Genomic DNA, 18,673 nt, shown 5'->3' on the forward strand with positions numbered 1-18,673 from the left:
AAACAAAACAAAACAAAGAAAAAAAAAGTGCTCTGTCAGAAGGGAAGGTTTCAGACTCTTCAGAGCAGGATCTTTGCCTTTTGTACAGACCATGCCCAGGTAAGGCCCAGCCATGTTGCTGCAACACAACCCATGTCAATATTTTACTGCACCACCCTGGTGGGTTTAAGGGTGAGCAAATTGGCTGTTCTGTGTGTTACCAATGACATTTCTCAAAGAGCCTGATCTCTTGACACTGCCGAGACCTCTGAGTGGGAGTGAAGTTTTCTGGCTGCTTGTAAATAAATAATGGAACTCAGTAAAAAATGCCAGAAGCAAATTGGTGAGTTGCTATTGTCATCTTTTCATTCAGACTGCCTGCACCTTGGTCAGGAACCCCAGACATGCCCGTTACTTTTCTTTGGTGTTGACTACTCAACTCTAAGCGCCGAGGCTGTTCTCAGCTTCCTTGTGGGGAGGGCGTAAGAACTTTGTGTAAGATTTTCAACACTTTTTTTTGTTTTCTGCTCATTGGGAATTTCTGTCTAAAAAAGCCTCAGTGTCACCTGTATCCAGCCCCTGAAATCCCCCTTTTCCCCCAGGAGGAGAGCCTGCCAGCAAAGACATTATAAATGTTCATTGTCCGTGCTTTACAGAAAGAGAACGGACCTTGTGGTCTGTCCTTCAGCGCAGACTTCTGGGTGGCAAGAGGCGCTTCCCCAGTGCCTGCATCCCGTGGTGCTGGGGCACAAGCTATAGGGTGGGGGAGAGCCCGATGTAAGACAGCCAGCCTGCATTTTTAACAGCACTGATCCCCTGATGGAAATCTCAATTTCTTTCTGCGTGCCTTGATGCACTCTCAACGAACGACATGCAAGAATCTCCTCAGCCCACGGAGAATGAAACTAGTAAGTGGAAGATCTGCGAGCTGGAGGGAGAAACACTTGCAGTAGAGCTATTGGAGGAGGAGATCCTAGCTAATGAAGAAAGAGCAAAAGAAGTGGAAACTTTAGTTTTAAGCCAGCTAGAAAAACAATACAAAGCACTAAACACATAAAAACCCACATTTGATTAGGGGAAAAAAGTTGATTGTTTTATTATATAGCATTGCATCAGTAATCAAGAGAAACTATCTTCAGTTACTCATGCCTCTAACTAGGCTTCGTGTAGTTTGAACAAATCTTGATCAAAAGTCTCACAAGTTCATGAAACAAGTGAAATGTAATTTAGTGGATCTCTGAGTTTTCAGGCTGCGTTGCTGGGTCATATTCTGCTTCTCTTGCAATGGCCAATAACTCCAATCCCTGAGTTGTCCCACTGTTTCAACAGATCCCGGTGGGATTGCTTAGAAGTAAAATACCACTCAGTCTGAGTAAAGCTGGCAGAACTGGGCCCGCTGTCGGCATTAATGCATTGCCAGATGAGTCAATATCGCTGATAATTGTATTATGTAGAGCAACTAGCTAGTTAGTACCTGTTGGGCTTCTGTGGGCTGGAAAAATATCTGTCCTCTTTTCACTGCCCAGCCTCAAAAATAATAGACAGTTCTGTGCTGGTACCAAATGGACAAACTCTGGTCCTTTCCTGGGTTTCTGCTTTTCAGCAGGGAGTTTGCTAGCACTGTTATTTTGCAGGGTGATGAAAATTAAAGGAGGGATCCGGTGAGCGTGGTGCTGGAGGCGGCAGCGTCAGAGCAGCCCTCGCAGCAGCGAGCTTCCCACGACTGTCATCAGTATGTGTGCTAGGCAGGAGGAGAGTCTGGATCCTGATCCTAGGTGGAGAAAATGGATGAGAAAGAATTGGATTATCCGGATAAACAGCACGTAGGAGCCATCAGGGCAGTACAGTTGCTTTGGGATTCAGGTAACCCAGAGGATCGCACGTGTCAGGACAACACGTCTCTGCCTTTCGTGATGTTGCCCATACCTGCACCTTCAGGCACTGACCTGCCCCCCTGTTAGAAATGTCACCTGGCCGTGAACAGTCAGCAGGACTGAGTCTGTCTTTCTTTCACCAGTGTAAAGCCAGAGTAAATCTGTTTGAGTCATTAAAGCTATGGGTGTAGCTCTGTCAGGTGAGGTGGGGGAGTCCCCATCCCTGGAAGTGTTCAAAAAACGGGCAGAGGTGGCACTCTGGGACATGGTTTAGTGGGCATGGTGGGGTTGGGTTGATGGTTGGACTGATGATCTTAGAGGTCCTTTCCAATCTTAATGATTCCTAGTTTTTACTTTCATTATAAATGATCCAGCCAGCAAGGCAGGAAACATGAAATTGCTACTTTGCCCTTAATTGGTTTAGTGGTGGACTTGGTAGTGTAGGTTAATGGTTGGCCTGGATGATCTTAAAGGTCTTTTCCAACCTAAACCATTCTATGATTCTATGACTTTGGGTTTTAGGGCTTTTACAGCGATGCCTAGTCAGAAGCACCGCATGCAGCTAAAACACGGAAGGCCGTATCCTTCCCTTGTGAAAAATAGTACAGCGCATTGGCATTAATGGAACTGCTCCAGCTTTCCGCAGAGCGGCTGAGGGGTGCCGTGCATGACGAGACCTCTTACGGTGCGCCTTGCCGGACTTGCAGAGCGCGTGGGATCTGAAGGCAGCGTGCTCCAGATCCAGGGGCTGTAACGCCCCGGAGAGACGCCTCGCTGCCTGTATAGCCAGTAACGACTCGGGGTTTTTCCTGGACGGCAGCAGACCAGTACGGAAGCTGGCCAGGAACAAGGTGGAACAGCTACTGCTCGTTGGCGAAGGCTTCTGCCTCACCATCGGTTCCTAAGCCTTTTTTCCCGACTCTGGACGTTCACACCTTACCAGCTTCAGTTTGCAGGTTGATGTATCCACTGGATGTTGGTCTCGGTGGCTCTGGCACGCCTGTCGGTGGTTTTTCAGTGATCTCGCTGCTGCTGGTGGTGGAAGAGGGGCCGAGAAACGCCGGAGGGGCAGCGGTCTCGCAAATTAATGTTGTAGTCTCGACCGTTGAGGAGATGACGCTCTTTTGGGTGGAGACGGTGGAGTTGGGGATCGGGGTGGGCTTGTGGGGAGGGAGGCTCATTTCTGTGGCCGCGGTGGCAGCGGGTGCGGAGGTGGAGTTGGGGACAAGGGCGCTGGGAGCGTCGTGGGTGCTCGGTGCGGCGGTGCGAGGGGTGGCGGGAGCGGGGTTGGCGGTGCCCCCAGGTGCTGAGGGGTTCCCGGACACCAGCGGGGTGCTGGTGTTGCAGGTGGCGACAGGCGGGTCAGTGCCAACGCTGGCGGCGGCGGTGGTGGCCCCACGGGTGGGAGCAGGGGGTGGGACGGAGCTGGGGGTGACGGCGGCCAGGATGGTGGTGAGGAGGGTGACGGCGGGGGGGGGTGGCCTTATTTGAGGTGGCAGACTGGTGGATGGAGAACGGGATGGCGGGGCGGGTGGTCGGAGCCGGCCGGGCGGTGGAGGTGGCGGGGGGGCTGCCGGCAGCAGCGGGGACAGCGGTGTGAGTGCTGTTAGGGGGGGTCGGGCTGATAGCGCTTGGGGTGGGGGCCTTGTGGGGGCTGGTACTCGAATTAGGGAGGCTGTTAGTAGGGGTGGGGAGGGTGGTGGGCACGGGAACGGTGGCCGTGGCAGGGATACTGGCCGAGGCGGTGGGGTGAGGAGGGGTGGCCGTCCCCGCGGGGCCGGGCTCCTCCATCCCCCCTTGCAGGCCGATTCCCAGGATGCAGTCCAGTTCCCGCTGGGACTGTCTCTTCACCCAGCGCATCACCGAGGTCTCGTTTTCAGCTTCCTTCAGGTAAGGGAGGTTTTCCCCAAGCAAATTTTTCACATCCGTGACGCTGAGTTTCTGCAATACACGTACGACAACATCTTTGTTCATCCTCGCAGCCGGCATCGCCACAAAGTGCTTTGCTACACGGGGCTGCAGAGCAAGCAATAACTTCCAAAAGAAAGTTTAAAAAAGGGAAAAAGATAGAGATTTGGGGATGTGGTGGGGCTGCAGCCTCGAACCCCACCGCTCAGCCCTCGACTAGCCCTGCCCTTCCGCAGGGAAAAGAGCAGCAGCGTAGCGGGGGACGTACCTGCAGTTCCTCGGGATTTAGGGCAAGAAAGGTGTCCAGATCCATGTCTATGGCAACCCCGGTTTTAGCCAAGTCTTGCAGGTCTTTTGCTGGAGCTCCACCTTAAAGAAAGCACATGGGGCACCTCGACACCTGCAAACACTTCCAGTGCTGGGAGAGGGGTTTGGGAGACATGACTCTGCTGCGATGAACCCCGCTGGCCGAGGAAGAGGTATCCAACCTCGGCCGCCGTGGGAAGGAGGGTGAAGGCTGAAACGCCTACCCAGGTACGGCCAAATCCGGCAGTAATACGCCCCGGTGCTGCCGGCCTGGCCGGCAAAGGCTTCCTGGGCTTTCCTGTAGAGTTGGTCCTTCTTGGTTTGAGAGCAAGAAGAAATGTTTAATTGTCCGGCAGTCCTGGGGGAGCGAGGGTCACAGGTTAGAGCTGGGGGCAGCACCCCAAACCACAGCTAAAGCCCTTTTGGGAGGGGGGGATGCGTGGTCTGACCCTGCCCGCAGTGCCGGTGGCTTGGGCAGGAGCGGGACGCAGCCATCCCCCATCCCGCCGTGCTGCCTGCGAGCGGGCAGAGCCGAAACGGAGGTGGGAGTCTGCTACCCCACCGTCCGCCTCCCCCGTGGTCCCAGGAGCCTCGCAGGACTGAAAGGCATCCCTAAAAAGTGGCTTACCTGAGTGCTTCTGGAGATATTTGCTGGAGCTGCTCCTCCTGCAGATTACACAGGTTTCTGCCGCCGATTTTCCGAAGCAAGGGCCCAGTCAAGTTGCCCCCCAGGGCCAGGTACCTGCTGAGCAGCTGCTGGACCTGGGAAACACAGTTCACGTGGTTGGATGCCGGCAGGGAAGGAAGATGGTCCCGGTAGAAACGCCGTGCCGCCCTCGGGCAATGCCTCCCGCCGGCCTTGGGCACCGAGCGGTCCCGGTTTGGGTTCACCAGCACCCGTCCCCCGCTGCTGCCGCGGGTGTACCTGGGGAGCCCCCCACTTGCCATCCGAGGGGTCGAGCAGGGCCGAGAGCGTGTCGCTGGATGTCACCGGCCACAGGCTGATCTCCTCCACCGTGTACTGGCGGGACAGCGGCCCCAGCAGCTTCAGCTGCTTCTCCAGGATCCCCGACGGGTAAATCTGTAGGGCCAGGCCAGCGGGGCGGAAAAGAGGGTCAGGGAAGGGGAAAAGAGGGTCAGGGAAGGGGAAAGAGGGTCAGGGAGGGAAAAGAAGGTCAGGGAAGGGGAAAGAGTGTCAGGGAAGGGGAAAGAGGGTCAGGGAAGGGGAAAAGAGGGTCAGGGAAGGGGAAAGAGGGTCAGGGAAGGGGAAAGAGGGTCAGGGAAGGGGAAAGAGGGTCAGGGAAGGGGAAAGAGGGTCAGGGAAGGGGAAAGAGGGTCAGGGAAGGGGAAAGAGGGTCAGGGAAGGGGAAAGAGGGTCAGGGAGGGAAAAGAGGGTCAGGGAAGGGGAAAGAGGGTCAGGGAAGGGGAAAGAGGGTCAGGGAAGGGGAAAAGAGGGTCAGGGAAGGGGAAAGAGGGTCAGGGAAGGGGAAAGAGGGTCAGGGAAGGGGAAAGAGGGTCAGGGAAGGGGAAAGAGGGTCAGGGAAGGGGAAAGAGGGTCAGGGAAGGGGAAAGAGGGTCAGGGAGGGAAAAGAGGGTCAGGGAAGGGGAAAGAGGGTCAGGGAAGGGGAAAGAGGGTCAGGGAAGGGGAAAAGAGGGTCAGGGAAGGGGAAAGAGGGTCAGGGAAGGGGAAAGAGGGTCAGGGAAGGGGAAAGAGGGTCAGGGAAGGGGAAAGAGGGTCAGGGAAGGGGAAAGAGGGTCAGGGAAGGGGAAAGAGGGTCAGGGAAGGGGAAAGAGGGTCAGGGAGGGAAAAGAGGGTCAGGGAAGGGGAAAGAGGGTCAGGGAAGGGGAAAGAGGGTCAGGGAAGGGGAAAAGAGGGTCAGGGAAGGGGAAAGAGGGTCAGGGAAGGGGAAAGAGGGTCAGGGAAGGGGAAAGAGGGTCAGGGAAGGGAAAAGAGGGTCAGGGAGGGAAAAGAAGGTCAGGGAAGGGGAAAAGAGGGTCAGGGAAGGGGAAAAGAGGGTCAGGGAAGGGGAAAGAGGGTCAGGGAAGGGGAAAAGAGGGTCAGGGAGGGAAAAGAAGGTCAGTGAAGGGAAAAGAGGGTCAGGGAAGGGGAAAGAGGGTCAGGGAAAGGGAAAAGAGGGTCAGGGAAGGGGAAAGAGGGTCAGGGAAGGGGAAAGAGGGTCAGGGAAGGGAAAAGAGGGTCAGGGAAGGGGAAAGAGGGTCAGGGAAGGGAAAAGAGGGTCAGGGAAGGGGAAAGAGGGTCAGGGAAGGGAAAAGAGGGTCAGGGAGGGAAAAGAAGGTCAGGGAAGGGGAAAGAGGGTCAGGGAAGGGGAAAGAGGGTCAGGGAAGGGGAAAAGAGGGTCAGGGAAGGGGAAAAGAGGGTCAGGGAAGGGGAAAAGAGGGTCAGGGAAGGGGAAAGAGGGTCAGGGAAGGGGAAAAGAGGGTCAGGGAGGGAAAAGAAGGTCAGTGAAGGGAAAAGAGGGTCAGGGAAGGGGAAAGAGGGTCAGGGAAGGGGAAAGGCGGCAGAAATGGGTGCAAAGGACCCGCTCAGGCGCCTTCATCCCTGCATTCGGCGGCGCCCGTTCCCGCAGCGGGTCTCGCCCGTCCCGGAGCGTGCCCACGCTGACGGGGGCTGCACGGGAGCACCTGCCCTGTGTCACCCATCACCTGCTGCAGCTTTCTTTTCATGACCCAGAGGTACTCCACGGTGAGCGGCTGTTCCAGCAGAGGCTTCAGGTTTGCTTTTAAAACCTCATTGCTGAGGCAGAGGTCGAACTGCTCGCTGGTGTCGTAGGTGATGAAAAAGAAGGGGTCGGGGATGGTGCTGGCCGTGATGGGCACGGACAGGCAGCCTGCGGGCAGGGAGGGCATGTCAGGCAGCCGGTGATTCCTCCCGGCCCGCCTGGCCCTGGCCCTGCCACGGAGCCCCAGAGCCCCTCAGAAGAGCCCCGCTGAGTGAACCGGGAATTGCCTGGGAATCGCGATAACGCTGCTCAAGCCGTCCTTCCGTGCGGGACTGCAAATCAGCCTCCCATCCCCTGGGTGCCCAGCCCATGAAGGTGCCTTATTTGCTTTCATTCCTTAAAGTTATTCCTGAAGAACCTGCTGATGTTTCAGCAGACTTTGTCCTCTTAAAGGCAACTAAAAATGCTCTGGCAAGGTGAACCCTTTCCCACATCGCCCACACGAGCATCCTTTGGTCTTGCAGCATCCTCCCGTGCCGCTGTTCCTGCCCAGCTCCAGGAGTTTCTCTCCCCCCTCCAGCTCCTTCCCGGCTGCTGCTGCCGTATTCCTGCTCCCAGGTAAGAGCGAACACCCCAGCGTGCTGCAAGGACATTTCCCCCCTCTCCCCAGTTAGTTCAGAGGCGGTCCCACAGCTTTCTGCCTGCTCCTGGCCCCATCCCTGGGGGGCACCCAGATGCCGACCAGCCCGGGGACATTTCAGGGGAGGTTTAGATTGGATATTAGGAAAAAATTTCTTGAAGGAAAGGTAGTCAAGCATTGGAACAGGCTGCCCAGGGAGGTGGTGGAGTCCCCATCCCTGGGGGTATTCAAAAAACGGGCAGACGTGGCACTTTGGGACATGGTTTAGTCTAGTCTACCCTTGATTGACTTAGAGTAGACTTGGTAATGTTAGGTTAATGGTTGGACTGGATAATCTTAAAGGTCTTTTCCAACCTAAACGATTCTGTGATTCTATGATTTTCCCCCCCAGGAGCTCTGAGCTGCTCCGGACCGGCAGCAGCAAAGGGAAACGCTCACGGTCTGCGCTCCGCTTCAGCCTGGGATGGGACGAAGCCGACGCTGCTGCAAAGGCCCTGAGGAGGCTCAGGGATTTCTCTCGCTGGGAACGTCCCTGGCTGCCGTACGCGGATGCGATGCTCCTGCCGAAAGCCTCCCGCGCTGCCTGCCGGGGGGGCAGAGGGTGCTGGGTCCCGCAGCCTCAGGGCTGGCCTGGCTGGTGGGCAGCTCACCCCGAGGTCTCGAGGAGGGGGTTTACCTCGGCCACCAAGCTCAGCGTGGTCTGGTTCAAAGCCAACGCGAGCGGCCCCAAATTTTGCAGAGTCTGTAAATCCCAGCGGGAAGGATCCCTGTGGCCGTCAAGAGAAGGACCAGCTCAGCACCCTCATGGGTACGCCATCCCCCCGGCTCGTCGCCCACCCCGCTAAGAGCAGACGAAGGCTCCGTACCCGTACGCTGTGCCCCCCCCGAGGAGCACGGCGTTGAGGGCGTCCCGCTGGGCCCCCGTCAGCGCTGGGCAGAGCTTCAGGTTCTCCAGGATGCCGGGGTCCGAGGCGGTGATGGTCTCCGGCTCCATGTCGCACACCAGCACCCCGAGGCTGCCGAGCTGCTCGGGGCGCAGGCGGCTGCTCCTCACCCCCTGGTTGAGACGACCCAGCCCTCGTTCAAACGTGGGGGGTGCGGGGGACCCTGGCCGCCCCCCAGCTCGGCCCCCACTCACCAGGCAGGCCAGGGCCCCGCGCAGCAGCCCCGTCCGCCGGGCTGAGCCCTTGGGCAACAGGTCCAGGTTCCCGCGGGAAGCCCGGGCGTAAAACGCTCCGCAGGTCCCACCGCGCGCCTCAGCCAAGCTGCGGGGAGCAAGAGTCAGCGCGGCAGGGAGGAACGGGGCGAAGGGCTCCTCGCGTTCGGGCAGGAGATCTGTAATCTTGCTTTTTGTGGGCGTGGGGAAAGTAGTTTTGAACTGTTGCTCCCTTCTAAGCAATGAGCTGCCGAATTGCATGGGGCTGAGGGGGTCTCCTACCCTGGGGATGATGGCTCAGGCACGGGACGGGGTTGCCTGACCCCGCGCACCCCACGCCGCGGCCAGCGTGGTCCCGGCCTCGGACAGGAGCGGGGTAAGGAGAGGAGCAGGGGGTCTGCGGGGCTGGAAATGTCTGAAGGTGCGCGCAGATGCAGGCCGTTTTCCTGACACTCTTCTCCCACGTGAGCTCCCGCACGCCGGGGCCGCGCCGGCTGGCGCGATTCGGCACCAAAACCACAGCCGTGTGCTGCCCTTGGTACTCACTCAAAGAAGAGCAGCAGGTCTGGCGGGTACCTGCCGAAATCGGCCGTCAGGTTCTTGGCAGCGAGCAGCCTGGCCAGGCAGGAGAGCTGGGCAGAGAGGGGTTTGTCTTGCCAAGGCCAAGGCGGTGAAAGCCCCTTCGCCCCGGCACCCCCCGGCTCCCCGCGCCCCGCCGGGCTCCGTGGGGTTTGCAGCCCCCACTCCTGCCCCTGCCCACCTGGGCGCTGCTCAGCTCCGTTGTTTCGTTTTGCAGTCCCTGGGCAAACGCGAGGATGGCGGCAGCGGGCAGGTCGCTGGCTGGGATGCACTGGAAATCTGGGAGGACGGAGGCTGAGAGGCTGCGTTGGGGAGGTGCAGTTGCATTTCACCATCTGCTTTAGCCCCCCGACACCCCGCGGAGGACAAACCCACTTGTTCCCTCGGGAAATCGCCCTTCACCCTGCCCATGGTTGCGTGGGGTAAGTTGGAGTAACGTGGGGTGTCGTGAAAATGTCCCCTAATGCCAGCGCCGGGGTGGTGCCGACGGGGATGCCCTGCAGGGATGAGGGTGCCCAGCCCCACGGCCGGGGTGGTGGCAGCGGTGCCCACCATGCCCCCGGCTTTGGGTGAGGGAGAAACCAGCAGAGCCTGGGTTTCGGCTTGGGAGAGGCTCCCGTTGCACCTGCGTCAGCCCCGTAAAGGAAAGGAAATTCTTGGTGTGTTTGTGCCACAACAAAAGGCGACACAGCTGAAATCCCAGCCTGGGAACCGGCTGTGCAAGGCTCTAAATCCTCTCCAACCCAAGAGACCTGTCACAGCAGCCGTGACATGGATGTGGGGAGAAACGCAACATCCACCCACGCCGGCCCCACCGCCTGCGCCCCCCGAGACCCCCCGCCTGTCAGAGCCCCTGGCCGGGGCCGTACTTACACAGCAGCGTGTTGCTCGGTGGCAAACAGGACGGCTCCGACGACCAGGGCAGCCTGGGGAGGAGGGCGGGGGGATGCTCAGCCCCAGCAAGGAACGGGAAGAAGGGCTTTTAAATGCAGGGACCGAGCCGGGAATGGGAGCTGAGCTGGCGGCACCGGCAGCTGCGAACAGCCGCAGCAGCCCTGGGGCTGCCCTGGGTTATGCGCGGTGGGGCAAAAGCCGCCACGGCCGCTCTCGGCAGCGCGGACCCCTGCATCAGCGGGGCCGTCCCTGCTTCCCCAGAGCTGGGGGGGCTGGCTGCCCACCACGTTTAGGGGCCCGGCGCTCGGTTTGGGAGCGGGGCAGGGAGGCTGCGGGGCAGCAGGTGAGCGAGGGACGGGACGGGCCAAGGCCACGGGCAGCACCAGGGGCCAGCGGGGAGGCCACGGCTTTGCCTCCCCGGAGCCGAGGAGCGGGGGAACCGCGGCAGCTCTGCCGTCCCCGGCACCAGCTGCGAGGTTTCGGCAAAGCCCTGGTGTATTCGGAGGCACCGGAGCAGCCGGCAGCGACTCACCGCTGCTGCTTTCGCGAGGTCTGCGGAGAAACCTGCAACGAAGCGGGAGCGGGTTATAAAGCATCCGTGACCGTACGTGCAGGCGGCCGGGCGCTGTTCTAAAGCGGCTCCGGGTTTAAAGTCTGGGAAGGGCCTTTTCTTTGTCACTTTAATAATGTTTAGTAAATGCTGGCGAACGCTACGCAGAGAGCAGCGCCCGTACCGCCCTGCAGCCTGTGCCAGCCCGGCGAAACCCGGGGTGCCTCAGGGTGGGTTTAGAAGACAAAAAATGATAAATCTGCCCCCGGAAACCCGTCCGTGCAGATTTCTAACGCTGGGGAAAATTCCTACTGCCTGCGGATGCTGACGGGAGCACGGGGCAGAGCGCAGGGATGGTCAAAGCCAAGCGGGTTGGGAATGGGAATGAAAAGCAGCGCGGGCTGGAGCATCCCCAGTGCCGGGGGTGCAAGGGGGTCCTGGGGCAGGGGCAGCTTTGGGGGGACAAGGCGTAACTCACGGAGGCAGAGAGCGATGGCTGCCGGGGCCGGGGCTGCCCGCACCATGCTGCCGGTGCCGGGGCTTCGTCCTTGGCGCGGGTCGGGCGAGCGCGGAGCGCGATCGGGGAGCCGTGCCCCACGCTCTGGGACGGTGCTGGCTGCCGGCCGGGCTGGGGAAGGTGCTGGGGGTCCTGCAGCCGATTCTCTCGTCCGATGCTGGGGCTGGAGCCGTGGGCGTACGGCGGCTCAGCGTGCCCAGCCGTGCTTTGCGAGTGCCTGCACAAACCCCTCCTGCAAGTGAGGGAGAGATTTGGACTCCTATCTAACAGAAAACAGAATTTCATTCTCTGTCCATTATTAAAAGAAACGCCACAATAAATTGTCCTCTCTGACACCCAGAGCCCCGCTCCCGCCTCTGCCCTGCAGGGATGGGGTTCCCCGCCATCCCCCAGGTTCGTACAGGACCACACCAGCACAGACTGGGAGAAATCCAGTGTAACCCAGTGGAGCAGCACCTGCAGGCATTGCCCTCCCCCTGTACCCCACTGCACACCCCTCAGCTAGAAACCCCCAACAAAAAATAAATCCCCACTCTAGAAATGCCGCCGCCAGGCTGCTCAGCGCTGCCCGGAGCAATCGGCGTATTGCTCGTTGCCCTTCCAACTAGGCGCACGTCATTTTTCCGCTAAGTTTCACTACATTCCCTAAATCCCACCGGTGGCCTTGCCGAGTCGCTCTCCGTCTGGGGGCAGGATTTGGCTCGGCGACGAGGATTCGGCACCGCTCGGCCGGGGAAGGTGCTCACCCACCCGCGGCAGCCGGGGATGGGCAGCGCCGGGGATGGCTCCGCACTTATCTGCTGCGGGGTGGGGAAGTTGCGCTGAAAACGGGGTGTGACGGGGCAGTTTCTCAACCGTGTTTTGTAAAGCTGCTGTGTCTCCTGGGGGTTTTTTGGTTATTTTTCCCCCCCCCGGCCTTTGTAAAGGGTCACTTTGAAGTTTGGGGCAAATGAGTTAAATCCTCTGGCTTGGTGGTTTCTGTGCTCCTGACGGAGACAAAGGTCCTCCCCGTTAGCCAAAAACCTCTGAGCTGTTCAGGGCTATATTTTATAGGGCGACCGGGGTGCAGAACAGACGAGGCCTCGGTGATGGGCTCAGCACCCCTCTGCAAGGTGCTTCCCTCGCGCCCGTCCCTTTTGCCTTGGCTACGGACACTCCCATTCCCCTTTTTACAGCTTTACTCCCTACAATTTCCCATCCCGCTCCGAGATGCCGCCCAGCACGCGCCATGAAGGAGGAGACCACAACAAAAGGAAGCAAAGCCTTTCCGGGGCTGCGCGATGAAAACCCGCAGGAGCCCAATGCTGCTCTGCAGCGAACGCGTTATCCGTGCATTTATCCCAGGAAAAGGGAAGGGTGAGAGCCGTCAGCAGCGGTCAGCGGCCGCATTTTGGGGCTGATGCCCTTCGCAAAGGGTCCCTGGACCCACCGGTGCAGCGCTGAGTGGGGTTTGCCGTCCCCCGGTGCTCCTGGCCGCTGTCCCCATCCCCGTTCCCCTGCCGAGGAACCGGTCCTGCAGCACCAGGGCTTGCTCAATGCCCGTGGGCGTTTCTGGTTTCTATTTTGGAAGGATTTGCTGTAAAAATACCTCTCGTTGGAGCGGTAAAGTTACAGAAACTTGTTTGCTACAGGGCTGCCGGTGGGACACGGCCCTTGCCGCGGGCTTGCTGGGCAGAGGTGGCTGGAGCAGGGCAGGGGCACATCAGGGCCCTTTGCAGGTCACCGCGTCCACCGTGTCCCCGCAGAGAGCTTAAAACTGGCCCCGAAACAACCCCTGGGGCTGTGGAGGACCAGGCACAGAGGCATCCAACCCCAACCCGATTGTGCCGGGAAGCATCTGCCCAAGCCCCTTCCCCCGGCGCCGTGGTGGGTCGGCGGTGGGCTCCGACTGCATCTCCCCGCACCGGGCGGGCTGGAAACGCTCCTGCACTTAACCAGCTGCTTCTCCGCCCTTGCTGGGTTTATAATCTTAAAAATCTCACAACCTGAAGACTGCAAATAATTCCTGTGGGGCTTCACTTACTTTTCCAGCTGCTCCAACCCGAGGAATGACCACTGATGTACAAGAGCTATAGAGAAATCAAGCTTTCCCTGGGCACCCCCTAAACCACCGGCCACCCCAGGGCTGCTCCCACATTTTCCTGCCAGGGAGAGCTGCCGTGTTTGGAAATTAGGAGTTTTTCTTCCCTCTCTGCTCTTTGGTTCGGGATAATCCCAGCCACTGGTGTTGGCCAGGGTGGGCAGCGGACAGGCAGGGGAAGGGCCTTGGGCATCCTTGGTTGGTTGTATCAGAGCCACTAAATCCGGGAAGGTTTTTGGGTGGATAATCCTGGTGGTTTTGGCCAGGTGGATCTCAGCAGGGTGAGGATGAGCGCAACAGGTCAGCCAGGTTGGAGCTCCGGGGCCGGTCCCGCTGTGCCCATCCGGGCTCATCCCTGGAAGCCCCCGGCATCGCACCGGCACGTGCAGCGCGGCGCAGATTGAGAGAGACCAGAGGGTAAACTGCAGGGTACATTGACAGTGGTTTACTACGGTAACGTACAACGAGAAATAAGGGTTATTGCAAGCCGTACAGCACGTCACAAAACACACACCTGATCACAACCCCCCCCAGGTCCGAACGCACGAGTGGATTCACACACGATGCAGCAAACGGGTCGGCGGCAGCGCCGGCAGGGAGCAGGACTGGGCACGGCGCGGGAGGGGAGCCGGGGAAAGGCGCCTGGAAAACACCTCTCTGCAGGGTAAGGAAAATATATATTTCTCTCTGGTTCCTGCAATGTCGGGTTAAAGTGCAATGCACGAAGGCTGGCGGGTGGTGCGGGGTGCAGGGGCTCCTCAAGGCAGACGGCGGGGCGAGCACTGGCTGCCAGCCCCCCAGCACCGACGGTCCCATCACCGTCCCCTTCTGCGCGGGCACCGGCGCATCCCCACGTACCACCCCAGCAACCGCCGGCCCCGCGGCCGAGCGTCCCGGATGCGCGGCTGCAGGATGCGTCCCCCAACCATTCCTGCACCGAAGCCTGCGGGAAGGGAAGGCTGCGTCCCTGCCTCTGATGCTGCAAATCCCACCTGTAACTTTTCAGGACCTCCTCTGCATGTCACCCACGTTCATTCTTTGGCAAACAGGTTCATAGCGTTAATTTACAGCTTTGGGACCCGCCTGTGGCTGCCTCTCCCCTCCCCGGCTGCTCCTGGGAGATGGGATGGGCAGAGACGGGGCTTGGGAGGACAGAGACGGATCTTCTGCTCCTCCAAAACCCCGCCGAGCCCTCTGCCACCAGCTCACGAGCCCACAGTCCCCGCTCGGTGCCCAGAGCTGTGCGCCATCCCCATCCCGCAGCGGGCGGCAGCGCTTTGTGCCAAGCCACGGAAGCAAGGTGACGGCCACCTCCTCCCCGGCCATGCGCCGCAGCACGGTGAGCTTGCACCCACCGGCACCTGGGGAAGCCGGGGACGGGCGATGCAAACCCCTGCGGGGTTTCGGTGACTGGCACGGTGCGTTCACTTGTGAGGAGAGGGCTGTGCCGTCTTCTTTCCCCTCAGGGTAGGAATATGAGTTACACGAAACCAGCGTCAGGTGCATTTCAAACCGGACGGGGCTTGTGGGGCGACGATAACCCTGGGCACGTGCTGATGCGGCGGCTCGGTGCCGAATACCCCGGGGATCGGTGCTCTGTGTGCGAGGGGCTCCAGCCACCCCTGTCCCTCCCCAGCCCACGCCTGCTGCCCTGCTCTCTTCGTTTTCCAAGCTTCCTCTAAGGGACAAGCGGGGTGGGAAGGAGGGAGCGAAGCGGCATGAGGCCGGCCGGCAAAGCAAGGGCATTTCCAGAGAAACTCTCTGCATCTTGCAAAGCTGAGCGCCAGCGTGAGACGAGCTCCTTCCTGCTCTTTGCGTCACTCCTCAGCCTTTCTTCCAGCTCCAACCGTTTCCTCTGCTCTCGCTGCTCCGGAGCCCTCCCAAAGCGCCCGCCCGAAGGCCCTGCCTGCGGCACCCTCCGGTGCCGACACCCCTGCAGCCACGCGATGGGACAAAAACCGATTCCCCCTCATTTGGGTAAAGCAGAAAGGGGCTTGTGCCTTCCGACCTGTCTCAGCAGGGGTTACATCTGCACCCAGGATAAAAGTGGGCGCAGGAAAAGGCAACGTTAGGAGAAAAAAATAGTAGGATTTATTAAAAAAGCTTTGGGCTGCTGGCTATTCTGACCACAGAAGTACTGAAAATACACGCATTTCCGAGACCACCGGTATTTCAGAACAGCTAAAAGACTAGATTCTTCTCGTAGAAATTTGAAAAAAGTTTTAAAATCCATTCGTATCAACTCACGCACCTCCAACAAACCGTTAGAAAAAAAAAAAAAACACACGCGGGCCGAGGCAGGAAGGAAAGCGCGAGGGACGGGCAGGCAGCGCGTCCTCGGTGGCAGGCAGGGACCTCTCCTGCGCCCGTCGCGCAGCCCAGCTCCACGGGCAAAACACCCGGGCCCACCCCAGGATTAGGGGGGGCTGTCGGTGCCCCCCAAGCTGCGATTCAGCCTCCTGATCTCCCACCTCTCACACAACGCCTGCGCCGGTCAGCGCAGCAGGCTGGAGCGAAGGGAACTGGGGACACGGACACCGAAGCTGCGCCCGGCACGTTCTCCTCTCCCCTTTGCTGCGTTGTGTTTTGGCATCCTAGCGCCGAGGGTTTGCGGAGACGTCCATCGTGCTCGCGGCAAAGGCAGCGTCCGTGCTGCCCCAGCTGTGCCTGAGCCCCGGGACAGGGACGTAAAGCTTTGGGGTCACTCTAAGCTGGTACATGACACACTGACTCTTCTGCTGAGGCCCAGAATTAGGAAAGGGGCATCCAGTGGCCAGAGGGATGATGTGTAACGTTAAAAAATAAACCCATCCTAATCGCTGCTAAAACCTGTCTGATCCCAGCCCCAGAAGTGAGGGAAGCCACGGCGTACAGAAAGTGCAGATGTGGAGTCAGCGCTGGGCTCTGTGGAGACCCACTGGGACGAAAATGGAGCGTTGGGCTGGAAATGCAGAGACGTAGTTTGTGCTCACTCCAAAGCCCACTCGGCCAACCACTGCTCGCACCGGGCTCGCTGCTCCTCCGTCTCCGGGCTCTTGGCTTCGCTCAGTGCCTCCTCTCCTCCGCCACCAAGCACGGCTTCCTGGCTCTCCTCCTCTTCCCGCTTCTGCATCATCTTGTCCTTCAGCTCTTGGATGGTCTCATCCAGCCGGTGAGCGACATGGTGGGGCACCCAGTTGCCGTCCATGGCGGTGACGAAGGGGTCGGGCGCGCAGACCTCGATGAGCTCCTTGCCGGTGGGGATGCGCAGGTAGTAGGCGTGGAGCATCATCCTATAGGGACTGCTGTCCTTCTTGTGGCTGTAGGTGAAGTCCCCCACGATGGGGTGGCCGACGGCGCTGCAGTGAACCCGGAGCTGATGAGTCCGCCCTAGGGGGGAGAGCGGGAGCGGAGGAATGGGGGACACCTGTCAGCCCTGACTCCCTCCGCGAGGGCACCGTGGTGCGAGGCGACAACGCACCAAATGGCGTTTGTCCCCCCAGCCTGAGAACCGGAGTCCTCCGCGAGCTGAGTGCGGCTCTCAGCTCTGCTCAGCCCTTTTTAGGCATTTTTTTTTTTTTTTGACTGTGCCACCATGCTGCAACCAAGGCCCAGGGCTGCAAGCGCAGGTCCCGCTGCAGCACCTCTGCTGCCTCTCCCCGGCCGCAGCAGCCCCCCGTGCCCGCGCTGCCCCGGCCCCGAGCTCCCACCTGTCAGCGGCTGCAGCAGCACTTTGGTGACGGGGTCTCCGCTGTAGGACCCGTGCTCGAGCACGATCAGCTCCGATTGGCAAGGCTTGGGATTTTCACAGCCTGCAACAAGACCCGGAGGGGGGTCAGCTCCCCACAGCGCGGCCCAGGCAGCGCAGGCAGGGCGCCGGAGCCGCTCACCCTCCGTCCCGTCAATGCACATCATGTGGGTCATGCCCTCGGTGGTGTTCTTGCCTATGGCGTAGCGGATCGTCATTCGGCTCTGGCTGACGTGGCCCCTGACCTGCAGGGCAGAAAGCCAGTTTGCAAACCCAGCCCCGGCACTCGTTCCTCACCGACACCGGGAGGACAAGAAGCAGAGGCCAAGCTGCAACGTTGCAAACTCAAGATACGTCCCGAAGCAGGACGTGGTGGGGTTGGGCTTACCAGGGCGAGATAGGCTTTGGTCACCAGCCGGTCTTTAAAACACTTGTAGGCGCTTCCCGCCGCCGCTTTGTTGAGTGCAACGCACAGGGCCCCGCTGGTGGAGAAGTCGAGCTGGTGGCAGAACCTGGGGAGGAGACAGGAGGTGGAGGAGCATCCCCGGGCACTCGGGCAGTGCGCCCGGCCGAGGCCGGCTCGGAGGCAGGGCAGAGCCCGGTCCGGTCCCCGGCTGCTCACCTGAAGCCGTAGTAGGTGTCGGGGTCAGCCAGCTCGGGGAAGCGGTACTTGAGCTGGCTCTGCAGCGTCAGCGTCTCGTACCACATCTTGCTGTCGATGCGGATGTCCCAGTGCTTGTTGACCACGATGAAGTCGTCGCTCTGGTAGAGGATGGACAGGTTGTCGATGGTGCCCGGCTCCATGGCCAGCGCCCTGTGGGGAGCATGAGAGGGGATCGGGGTGAGAAGAGCCGCCAGCCGCGGCCTGGCACCCCCGGGGATGGGCGCAGCGGTGCCGGGGAGCAAAGGGACCCAGCGAGAGCGGGCAGGGTGGGGCACCCCAGTGCGATGGGGGTGTGCTGGTGTGGCAGCAGTGCCGGCGTCGCACCGCACGCGTCCCAGAGCGACACCGGTGCCACGCTGTGCAGGTTTCCCTGTCTCACCGATGCCACGCCATGCAGGTCTCCCGGTCTCACCAGTGCCACGCCGTGCAGGTCTCCCGGTCTCACTGGTGCCACGCCGTGCGGGTCTCCCGGTCTCACCGGTCTCCCGGTCTCACCGATGCCACGCCGTGCGGGTCTCCGGGTCTCACCGGTCTCCCGGTCTCACCGGTGCCACGCCGTGCGGGTCTCCGGGTCTCACCGGTGCCACGCCGTGCAGGTCTCCCGGTCTCACCGGTGCCACGCCGTGCAGGTCTCCCGGTCTCACCGGTCTCCCGGTCTCACCGGTGCCACGCCGTGCAGGTCTCCCGGTCTCACCGGTCTCCCGGTCTCACCGGTGCCATGCCGTGCAGGTCTCCAGGTCTCACCGGTGCTACACCATGCAGGTCTCCCGGTCTCACCGATGTCACGCCGTGCAGGTCTCCGGGTCTCACCGGTGCCACGCCGTGCAGGTCTCCCGGTCTCACCGGTGCCACGCCGTGCAGGTCCCGCAGCCCTCCCGGTGTCACACCGTACAGCTCTGCCGCTCTCCCGGTGTCACGCGTGGAGGCCCCATCCCCGTCCCGCTTTCACGCGCGGAGGCCCCGCAGCCGCACGGTGCCGGGCCGAGCCAGGCCGACGGTGGGGCTCGGCCTCACCCCGCTCCCGCCGCGACTCCCCAGCCCCGGTCCCGCCGATCCGCCCGCTGCCAGCCGGGGCCGGGCCGCGATCTGGGCGCGGGGGGACACGCAGGGCGGAGGGG

General features: G+C 60.6%; 3 protein-coding genes across 4 annotated transcripts in view; 1 reads left to right on the plus strand and 2 right to left on the minus strand.

Annotated features, from left to right (window-relative positions):
* Positions 1-18,673, plus strand: part of HAGHL (hydroxyacylglutathione hydrolase like) — a 301,833-nt gene that overhangs the window by 98,774 nt on the left and 184,386 nt on the right. The gene's annotated exons all lie outside the window — the stretch shown is intronic.
* LOC142594549 (mesothelin-like protein) lies at positions 1,668-11,091 on the minus strand. The gene is given in 17 exon segments (XM_075718877.1): positions 1,668-1,750; positions 2,794-3,328; positions 3,330-3,794; positions 4,030-4,130; positions 4,292-4,425; positions 4,696-4,829; positions 4,993-5,148; positions 6,732-6,916; positions 7,827-7,971; positions 8,065-8,155; positions 8,255-8,445; positions 8,527-8,653; positions 9,091-9,176; positions 9,305-9,425; positions 9,997-10,049; positions 10,550-10,581; positions 11,046-11,091. Coding segments are annotated over 17 exon segments (2,685 nt in total).
* On the minus strand, positions 15,703-18,119 carry RPUSD1 (RNA pseudouridine synthase domain containing 1). Of its 2 annotated transcripts, XM_075718873.1 has the most exons (6): positions 18,101-18,119; positions 17,514-17,705; positions 17,280-17,403; positions 17,034-17,136; positions 16,854-16,955; positions 15,703-16,533 (listed from the first exon to the last, which is right to left on the minus strand). In XM_075718873.1, the coding sequence occupies exons 2-6, from the start codon at positions 17,693-17,695 to the stop codon at positions 16,133-16,135; spliced, it is 912 nt and encodes a 303-aa protein (XP_075574988.1). In that variant the 5' UTR covers positions 17,696-17,705; positions 18,101-18,119; the 3' UTR covers positions 15,703-16,132. The 2 variants fall into 2 exon arrangements, with proteins under 2 accessions (XP_075574988.1, XP_075574987.1); XM_075718872.1 differs by having other exon boundaries at positions 16,854-17,136.

This window comes from Pelecanus crispus, chromosome 11 (assembly GCF_030463565.1).
Source record: "Pelecanus crispus isolate bPelCri1 chromosome 11, bPelCri1.pri, whole genome shotgun sequence".
Lineage (NCBI taxonomy): Eukaryota > Metazoa > Chordata > Aves > Pelecaniformes > Pelecanidae > Pelecanus > Pelecanus crispus.